Genomic DNA, 11295 nt, shown 5'->3' on the forward strand with positions numbered 1-11295 from the left:
TTAGGGGCCATTTCGCATATCTTATCATACCCCTTTCTTTATTAAATAAGGCATAAGAACATGAGGTTATAATCATACCGAGTATGCTATTATTCTTCGTGGTTGGATCCTATGCTTCCAAAGGATCTTTCAACAGATTTTATTTCAGTTTTTATGTGGCTAGTTATTTAATTGAAACGAGTTCCCGTAGATTATAAAGAAGTGTCCCGTAGATTAACAGGTAGACTGGTTAAAAGTTTGACAAAAACATTTGAACTGTTTCAGTTACTCCTCATTCTTACTTAAGAAATAATAGATATGTCCCTATATTTTATCAGTTAATAAAATATTGGCAGGAGTTCGGATGCGTAATAATTCTATCACGAGTGATTTAATTTAAATATTCGCATCCTAACGACTGCCCATATTTTATTAACTGATAAATTTATAGGAACATATTTATTATTTTTATTCTAACAACACATTTAAATTACTCACATTTGACAGCAATACATTTTAGCCCGATACGTCATTCGGCGGGTCATATGCTGTTATCAAAAATCTCCCTACGCGTCGAAAGCCTTGCATAACGGAATTGTCTTACATTCTTTAAATTTTGATTTAACTATATACTAGTTACTGCTGTGAATATGTTATTTTCAATTACATCCGAGGTCTTATTTGAAGAAAATCAGAAATAAATATTTTATTCAAAGTTTATGCAGTTTCTAATAGTACACGTCATTGATTATAACACTGCAATATACACATCAGAACATTGCAGCATATAAACTACGTAAACACTGGAGTCTTGAATATTGGAACGTGGATTATGAGTTATTTACTATTATGGTAGAATCTAGTTGAAAACAATGGAGTTAGATATATATGCGCTGATGTTGAACTGGAAAATTATCGGTACTGTCTAGACCGGTTGAATCATTTTCTTAACAAAAAACTTCATCTCATAGAAATTGTCGGAAAATTCGATGTGCTGTTCATAACTACCATTTAGCAGTGAAAAAGTTGAGTGTATTGTCGGCATATAACGTAAGCAGAGTCGAATCACAGTCATGTTACAATCGTAGGTTGCAATGGAACAGCTATATTTTATCGTAGATTAATTTAACTAAATATTTATATATAGCTATTGCTGAGGATCGTGTTAAAATTTTGTGTTATGTTTCCCAGTGATTATGAGTGTCGGTAAACATGTTCAATGGCTATATTCAAGGAAATATTGCTTGCATATTGAACATTTATTTCAAGAAGTTTGTAAAACATTGTTTTCCATATATGTTTCAGTAAATGCATAATAAAGCAAAGCTTTGTCAACGTTATCAAAACGCCGCTGATATTTTCAATGTCTTGGTTACTTGAAATCAGTATAACTACATGGAGAAGTCAGAGTGATTTGTGCAAAACGTAATAAAATGTCTCATACATTATAAAGATAACAAACTAAACTCTTTTGTGTATGAATACTTTTATTTTACTTGTTCTGTGCGTGACTGGTTTATTACAGAAATAGGTGAGTGAAGGAGCATTTTGTGTGTTTGAGTAAGAAAAGCGAAACTTATAGCTCTGGAAAGAGAGGAATTGATTAGGAAAGTCAAGCAACATTTGTAAGAAAAAGAAAAGTAAAAGCAGAAACAATAATATAAGAATGAGCATAAATCTAGTCGGAAATAACGCCAGTGATACCGTTAAGTGAGCCACAGCAAAGTACACGTGTCAATAGTGTTTCAAAAACAAATGAGTCAATACATGCAATTGCAAGAAAAAATATTGCTTCAAGCACAAGTTAGTCAATGCCAACTTTGAAGATGCCTTTATATCAACAAAAATAAAACAAGGAAGTGAAATGTCCCCAATGGCATCGGCTTATTCGTACAAAACATTGAAACACAAGAGGACACTTGAGAAGAAATAAACAACACCAACACGCATAGAAACAATTGCAATGTTAAGATGCCGAAAGGAAAGAGAAAAACCAAAAAGTATGGAAATAGAATGTGTATTTATCAAAAGGCATAATGTAACTATACAACGCAGTTGACTGAATGATTTTTTAATTTTGAACATGAAAAAGATATATTCAAGCATATTTTGGTTGTTAGTGTTAATTCTGGGGCTTGCAATTGGAAATTACATTGGTTTATATAAAAAGGTAATAGGACTGCGTTTTGATATATTTCCGTTAATATCACGTTTTTGTTCAATATAGTATAAATATAATTAATGAAATATAATGTATGTTTTGGTATTTTGAATGTTGTGTTGCCAAATGTTTATACATCTTTTTCATCTTACTATGTTATTTTAGGAGAGGTCCAGAAGTTCATATAGAAATGAAAGCAGTATAGCTCAGAAAGAACAAGGCTTGGAATATTTCAGAATCACATGGTATAACTTTCCAAAACCTCATGCCGTGCACATGGGATTTGAAGGACGCGACTACAACAATTGCAAAATGTCGATTAATAACTCCGATGCAGGATACAGTGATGCAATCATTTTTAGAGGTTTTCATTTTCCATATAAATTGCGTTTTACTCGACCAAATGGCCAAATTTGGATATTTTATGAGCGCGAACCGCCCTACCGATATAGAAAAGAAAAATACAGTTGGCTTCCAAGTCACTCAATTAATTGGACAATGACATATGACGAAAGTGTTTCTGACATACTTTTACCATACGGGGAAATAAGACAAAAATCAAGTAAGGCAAACAAGATTGAGGATGTATCAATGCGGAGTAAAAACAGAACGGCACTTTTGATAATGTCTCACTGCAATACTCCCGCAAATAGGCTTAGATATATAAATGAATTAAAGAAGTTTATAGACGTTGACGTTTTAGGTGCATGTGGTACTAAATGGAATTGTGGAACCCGCTTTGTACACGACGATTGTTTTGAAATATTAAACCATTACAAATTTTTCTTAGCGTTCGAAAACTCGTTTCGTAATAATTATTTCACAGAAAAAATTTATGAAAATTTTGATTACGATGTAGTCTTAGTAACACGAGGAGGGAAAAAGGGACAGATAAAACAAAAACTCCCAGAGGGAACATTTGTATCAACAGATGACTTTAAAAATGCTAAAGAGTTGGGTTTGTATTTAAGGTCTATTAAAGATAAAACATATTTAGATATTTTAAGAAGGAAACAACAGTTCACATCACATAGAAGTTATGAATTAGTGTTTCATAAAGCTATGTGTGAAATATGCAGAAGAATGAATACTGCACATATGTTCACCAAAACAATCACAGATATTGATACATGGGCATTTTCCTCAAATCCGTGTATATCACCAGACGACTTTGAATGAAAGTGTTTTCGGCACGGTGAATATTAGCAATTTTTATTCTTCTTTTTGTCGTTAGCTGCTATTGTATAGTACCTCGTTTGATCATATGTTTGTCTATATGTTTTTGTATACCTGATGTATTTGTAATTTCGTTACATTCACAGATAGCTTATTATTAAAAAAGTGCCATCTGACCAAGTAAAAATTAGTTCAACAAGAAAATGATGGCTATATGAATTGAATAATTATATACACTTTTAACACCTAGACTTAACAGGATTCCAAAGCCAGATAAGTTTTAAAATGTATAATATTCATGCGCTGAATACAACTTCCCATATCCTCTAAAAACACTTTTGATGCTTTAAAGACACAGAATCAAGGTGTGTTACGAACTTTTTTTCAACATTATATTTTGAAATTGCGTGTGTTTCATAGATGATGTATATGTGTACGTTTCTTCAAAAGGTATAACCAATGTTATTTTAGTTTTTATGTAGGTAGCTATTTAATTGAAACGATGTACCTTAGATTATAAAGAAGTGTCTCGTAGATTAAAGGATAGACTGGTGGAAAGTTTGACAAATAGATTTGAACAGTTTTAGCTACACCTCTTTCTTACCTAAGAAATGATAATTATGTCCCTATATTTCATTAGTTAATAAACTATGGGCAGGAGTTCGGATGCGCAACAATTTAATCATGAGTGATTAAATTTATATATGCACATCCGATTGACTGCCCATATTTTCTTAACTGATAAAATTATAGGAACATACTTATTGTTTCAATTCTAACCAAACAAAATATTCATATTTGACAGCAATACATTTAGCTGGATAGGTCATTCGGCGAGTCATATGCTGTTATAAACACCTCCCCTCGCATGGAAAGTTTTGTATATCGGAATTGTCCTATATTCTGTAAATTTTGATTAAACTATTTAGTAATAACTGCTGTGAATATGTTATTTTCAATAACATCCGAGGTCTGGTATAAACGAAATCAGAAGTAAATACTTTATTCAAATTTTATGTGATCAATGCAGTTTCTAAAATTAGTACACAATATCACTACTGGATGCACATACCATTAAACATGGTTTAAAATCCTGTAAAATATCCATTAAAATAGGAAAAACCGTTAATTAACCCCATTAATTCTTGCATCACTTTATTTGACAGGTTTCACAGTATTAATGGGTTACATGTTAAAATACCATTAAAACACCAATTTTTGACCATGAATCATGCCATTAAATATAGTTTGGTAGCAAAAATAATTAATGGCTTTAAAAAAATAGTGAAATTCTGTATATTTTGAATTTAACAGGATTATTCATGGCCCTTAAATTTGATTTAATGCCCATTAAATGTTCAGGTTGTGTACGATTTCATTTAAGAGTAAACTTAATGGCCCGTAACAGCAATGTAATGTCCATTAAATCCTACATTCTTTAAAATGTGATTCGTATATATTCTCTCTGTGGTATTTGGCTTGCTCTCCTATTGAATGTTCATAATGTTCTAAAATGGACTTTAATCACAATAAATACATACTACGCACACATCATCTATAATATATCATGATGTTATATTTAGTTGCATTAAAGTTATTTCCCCTTGGGGCAGTTACGCCATTTTTATTAATTGTTTGGCAAATTGTGTTCCTACAAAAGATCAGATTTATTTCAATGTAAGTCGAATGAAAACGTATTAATTTATTTGATAACATCAATCTACAATATCTTGGTAAGGTGATGCATGCCACTTTTTCTGTTCTTTGTTTTTTCTTGTCCAAATAATCAGCATTTATATAAGAAAATGGGTGGGGTAAGGAATTTGCTATATAAAATGTGTTCAGACTAGTTTCGATTTTTAAATTGTCCAATCCTTGAGAAGATCAATCGCTTCTTTGTTTCAATGAATCAAAGAGTGTGGTACGCTTGATTGGAGATGGGAGAAGCTACTGTGATGCAATCCCTCAAACATTTGCTCTTAGCTGTTTAAGTGCATGCACGTGAGCACAAAGTACTGAAGAAGAGCTAAACTGTGATTGCCCATTGTGCGCTGACATTGTCATCAACAGTTGCTTTTTAATACAACTGATGCCTAATGTCTGTACCAATAGAAACTTGGTTAGAATGTTTGTCAATATAATAATGTCGAATAGTTAAAACTACCCACATGGTCACTTGACCTATTAAACCGGTACCTGTAAACCCTTTTCAGTACACCTCAATACAAAACAATATCCATTTATTTTCTCATTTCATAGGAACATATGACAGAATAAGGATACAGTATAACAAATGTTTGTACGAGGCTGTTACATGTGTTTACATTACAAAATAATAAGAGGAAAAAGAAGAAACAAATATTCTTCTAGGATTTTATAAAACATGAACATGCATAGATACTATTACATGTGTAGTAATACGTAGTTTAAATCAATACGGCAAATATTAATATGAAGTTGATTATCTTAAGATGTATGTCTAATTCTGATGGCAAATTCCATGGCCCTTAATTTTATATATAAATTAAAATATTATGAACCCATTAAAATTGAACCTGATATATTTAATGAGACCATTAATCAATTTTTAATAATTAACGGTCATTAACAGAGTATTTTAAAAAATGGTCCCATTAGTTCTTACTAATTAATGTGGAATTAAGGGGTAATTTTTAATGGCACATTAATTTCATGCCAATTAAAATTTTTCATGGAGTTTTAAGGAGCCTGTTAACTTATTTTAACGGTTTATATTAAGCAGCTTTTCATGACCATCAAAGTTATTTTTCATGTATGGCATTAAAACTATTGTCATGAAAATCCCATTAAATACTAAGAAGTAATGTGTGAATTTTAATGGTGGCCTGTTAAAACTCTGTTAAAAACGTTTGAAAAAATTAAGGCCAATTTCATGACCCTTTTAATGGCATGTGCATCCTGTAGTGTATACACACAAAAAGATTACCTCAAATAAACTATTTATTTACTGTAATAATAGTATAATCTAGCTAATATTTGTGATGACTACAACGGAGAAATTCTAAATTACGCGACCGGATATAAATGCGCTGACTTTGAACTGCAAACTTACCGATATTGTCTAGACCGGCTGAAACATTTTCTTAACAAATAGATTTATCACATGGAAATTGTACGTTTCGGAAAATTCGATGTACTTTTTATAACTACTACTTAGTCTTGAAAAAGTCGAGTATTTTGTCGGCATATAATGGGAGCAGAGTAGAATCAAAGTCATATTACAATCGTAGGTTGCAATGGAACAGCTATATTTTATCGCAGATTCATGTATAGGCGATTTCACTTTATATTTATGTATATATAGCTATTGATGCGGATCGTGTTAACATTTTCTGTAATCATTCCCAGAGATTTTGAGTGCTGGTAAACATGTTTGTAGGCTATATTCAAGGAAATATTGCTTACATATTGAACATTTATTTCAAGAAGTTTGTCAAACATTGTTTTCCCTATACGTATCAGCAAATGTATAATAAAGCAAAGCTTGTGCCAACGTAATCAAAATGCCGCTGATGTTTTCAATGTCTTGGTTACTAGAAATCAATATAACTACATGGAGAAGTCAGAGTGATTTGTGCAATACGTAATAAAATGTCCAGTTCATTATAAAGATAACTAAACTAGTTTGTTTATAAATATATTTATGTGCATTTGTTCACAACGAAGCACTGACCCTGAGGACTTTGTATGAGAAAATATAAGAAGTGTTGACAGAAAAAAGGCAATATTTATTTTGCAGAATAATACCTTAACAAATATATATTTTCACATATCTGGGCAAAAAAATACCACCATTCACATATTATGGTGGATAAAACCACCGAAAGTATATCAAGAAAAGTAGATGAATTTACATATTTAGAGAAATCTTTCAGAGTTAGAATAATTGTCGGGGTGTAGAATAATGCCTTTATTACTCAATACAGGGCCCATATTTCTAGAACTAACAGTATTGGGAAAAGCTCTTGGAATGTAATGTGGGAAGATGCAACTGTGATGGCCATACCCCATTATGAAACCATCTAATGCAAAAATGTGCTGAAAGTCTCACAAATGGCACATGGACTGGAGGACCCCATAAGAAGACGTGTATCAGAGTAGTATTGTCCCTGAAATATGATGCTTAACAGGTAATGATCACTGGGATGTATCGGAAGTAACCTGAAGGCATTCCTTATATTGATTTTTGAAATAGCCTGGGCCTTGTTGTAGAAACGCTGTGACAACGTTGTCGAAGGAATCATATTTGACAGTTGCCAAGTTTGAGTCTATTATCTGGGCAGATTAAGTCAATTATTCGGGAAAAATACTGCATTTGGTGATGCAAGCATGAACTTTGGTATGTGTACTCGCCTGAGCTTCCTTCTTTCAAAAAAACCGTTAGCCACTTGAAAATTCAATATGGCGGCCATTTTTTTTCAAGATGGCCGCCGCAGAAAGTTGATTTTTGACTTTAACAGACCTAAACCGAGTTCGTTTTTGTCAATTTTGAGGAAAAAGATATCTTTTAAGATGTTTTGAATGTGCAAAACCTATTTTTGAGACACAATAAGACTGGTTTCAAAATCCAATATGGCGTCTTTTTTCAAGATGGCCGCCGTTTTATGTGAAAGAACTAATTTGCCATTAATACTGACGTTCCTAGTTAAATAAATTTATGTTATAGTCGAATAACATATTTAGAGTGTTGAAGGACAGATTTTGTCTCGCCTGTGACTTTAGGAACTGACGGCGAACTAAGGCGTAGCTTTTCCTGCGGGGGGCAATGACGGCGGCGGCGGTGGCGTCAACATTGGTTTCAACATATTTATTCATCTTTATGTATCTCATAGTAATTACAATTATACAGTTTTGCACATAGTATAGACAAGTGGATTAAATTGAAAGCTTAAGCTTATAGAAATTCTCTCCACTGCATACTTAGTAGCACAAGATATAGCGATCTAGAAGGATAATTGGACAAAATAAGACTGTATGACTGTATGAAATTACTTTGCTTTTATATAACTTTAAATTTAAAGTACTGGAAATGGAGATTAAAGAACTGATGTAGTAATAATGTTCAGGAGATGTAGGTTTTGTACATGTAGAAGAAAGCGGTAGGGAGTGACTTGGTGATGGATGTCTAATCGTTACTTTTGGATACTTACTTTCGTCTCAGTCAAACAGTTTCATTTTTTCAATGTAGAGGTAATGGTGAACTAAGAAATATTTTTCATTGATCGCAAGTTAAAGGTATAGTTCAGACATGTAGAGGAAAGCAGGAGCGGCTTGGAGATGCGTGATCGCTTTTCTTTCCCCTCAATCAAACCGTTTGAATTTTTCAATGTAGTGATGAACAGCAAGAAATATTCTTTCATTGTCTTCATCCTTAAATGCCATATTTCCAAAGAGAGTAGTCTTTAGTGTAAAAGGACAGTATCTGCTAATTTCATTTGTAAGTAATGTACGTATGTTGTCGTTATGTGTACATTCGAAGAAATAATGGTAAGATGTTTCAGGCCGTTCGCATGAGCAGAGGGGTGATGCAGTAATATTTTTGGAGAACAGATCATCGGCGAGTGAGCTGCAGTTGGTTCGAAGGCGAGTGTGAAGAATCTGATTTTTTTCGCCGTCCGCTATAGAAATAAACAGGAACGTGATTATATGCTAGAAAAAAAGTTGTCTTTTGAAAGATGAAACTGAGGGAGAATTTCTAATAGACAGAGGCAGAGCGTTAAACGCTCTTACAGTTGCCGGAAGGAAAGAATCAAAATAGAGAGACGTTCTAGCTCTTGGTACCTGGGAGTCAGCTTGGTTACGAAGATTATACGTATCATTCGAAACGGTGGGTGGACACAATACCGCAAAGTATGATGGAGTGAAGCCATGCAACATCTTGAAATATAAAATAACTTTATGCTTCTGCCTCCTACGTTCAAGTGATTCCCATCCAACCTCGTCCATAAGTTTATGCAAAGAAACAAGATTGGTAGCACCTGTTACTTTCCTAGCAGTCTCGTATTGGACCTTTTCAAACAAGTCCTTCTCTTGGACCGTACAATTGTAAAAATAATGTCACCATACTCTAGAATTGGACGAATGAATGAGATGTATATGGTTCAAGTGATTTGCGGTCGAGAATAAATTTAAGTTTTCTCATGCTATTAATACGTTTATAAGCCTTTGTTAAGGTGTATGCCACTTTAGGTCTTTCGTGAAGATCAGCCCTAAGTGCTTGTGGTTGGTCACTTCTTTGATTTCTTCATTGGCCATATATAGACTGGGATGAAGACCTGGATTGACTTTTCGAGAAAAAAATAAGTGATTCGGTTTTCCTTGGATTGAAATTAACGAGCCAGCGTGCTGCCCAATTTGATATTTTAATGAGGTCAGAGTTTATAATTTCTGCAGCTGTCGCTGGATCATCAATAATCAAATACAGACTTGTGCCGTCGGCAAAAAGGCGAATGTTGGCATTTATATCGATGCCAATGTCATTTATGAATATTAAGAAGAGAAGAGGACCGAGGATCCATCCTTGGGGCACCCCAGCTCAAATGCAGTTCCAGTTGGATTGTGCGCCCAGTATAACTACCTTTTGTTTTCTATGAGAGAGATAAGATGAAAACCAACGCAAAAGGCTACCACTTATACCAATACATTTCGGTTTGTGGACAAGACCTTTGTGCCACACGCGGTCAAACGCTTTACTTATATCGCAGAATACAGCTCGAACCTCTTTGTCTGAGTCTATTGCCTCTGTGAAAAAGTTATATAAGTAAGTGAGCTGATTAACTGTTGAATCACCTGGGACAAAGCCAGATTGAAGCGATGTGATAATGTTATTTCTATTGAGATAGTTAAATGTATGTTTGAAAACTATTCTTTCAAATACCTTACCTATTGTACTTAGGAGTAAAATTGGGCGATAGTTTCCAGGTAAAGACCGATCACCATTTTTAAAGACGGGTGATACATAAGCTTCTTTCCGAGCATCAGGAAATGTGGATGTAGTCAAAGAGTAGTTAAGGAGATCGGCAAGAGGAAGAGATAATTCAGTAGAAAGTTCTTGGAGAATTGTGTTGTTGACACAGTCGGGCCCAGAGGCTTTCCAAGAGGTAAAGACTTCAAAACCATTTCCACTTCGTCAGGAGTAACAGTAAAAGGTTCCATGATAAGTTCAGAGTTTCTTTCTGCTTCATCAAGTTGTGGTGCATTTCTTTCGTTCAAAATTGTTTGGTCACTAAAGAAGTTGTTCAGGATATTTGCTTTAGAAATTTCATCCTCATAAATGTCGGCCCCATCTTCTAGGGGAGGAATAGTTGAAGAATTGGAAGAAGGTTTTATGAATGACTTGAGGCATGCCCACCATGATTTCGAATTTGTGGATACTGTTTTTAGATTATTGGCTAATTTAAGAATGTGATTTTCCTTGGCAGCTCTAATTTGGGTAATAGTATGGTTACGAAGATTTCTAAACCTTGACTAGTCTTCCACATTATTTGATAGTTTAGCTTTTCTGTATGCCCTTTTTCGTCGTTTAATAGACTTTTTTATATTCGTTGTTATCCATGGGGGTTCACAAGGTCGAATGATGACTTCTTTATTTGGTATGCATAATTTTGAAATGCTGAGTATCTGATTAGTGACATTGGTTGTGTATGTATTGATGTCATTGTCCTTAATTTGTTCCCAATTTGTGTGTGATATTTGGTCACGTAAAAGCTGATAATTACCTTTGTCGAAGAGCCAGATGTGTCGTTTGAAAGAAGGTTGTTTTAATTTTTTTAAATTGAGGAGACCAAAGATTGGACAGTGGTAACGTACTGTTTGTTCAAGGCATGGGTCGCCAGTTCCAGTCATATAGACGATATTCGTGTTTGATGAGAGGATGAGGTCTATGACAGAAGAAGAATTTTCTGTGAAATGTGTTGGATCAGAAATGTATTGAAAGAGAG

The 11295-nt window shown here is 33.8% G+C and overlaps 1 protein-coding gene across 1 annotated transcript; it reads left to right on the forward strand.

Moving 5' to 3' along the window:
* Window positions 1-327: 327 nt before the first annotated feature.
* On the forward strand, window positions 328-3919 carry LOC128556336 (glycoprotein 3-alpha-L-fucosyltransferase A-like). Its single transcript, XM_053541069.1, has 2 exons — window positions 328-2149; window positions 2306-3919. Exons 1-2 carry the CDS (start codon window positions 2063-2065, stop codon window positions 3317-3319), a joined length of 1101 nt encoding a protein of 366 aa, XP_053397044.1. The 5' UTR covers window positions 328-2062; the 3' UTR covers window positions 3320-3919.
* Window positions 3920-11295: the final 7376 nt, after the last annotated feature.

This window comes from Mercenaria mercenaria, chromosome 4, assembly GCF_021730395.1.
Source record: "Mercenaria mercenaria strain notata chromosome 4, MADL_Memer_1, whole genome shotgun sequence".
Classification (NCBI taxonomy): Eukaryota; Metazoa; Mollusca; class Bivalvia; order Venerida; family Veneridae; genus Mercenaria; species Mercenaria mercenaria.

Coding starts and splice junctions, on each gene's coding strand:
- LOC128556336 (XM_053541069.1), top strand. CDS start 2,063: ATGAAAAAGATATATTCAAGCATATTTTGGTTGTTAGTGTTAATTCTG. Junction 2,150..2,305: donor ACATTGGTTTATATAAAAAG/GTAATAGGACTG, acceptor ATGTTATTTTAG/GAGAGGTCCAGAAGTTCATA.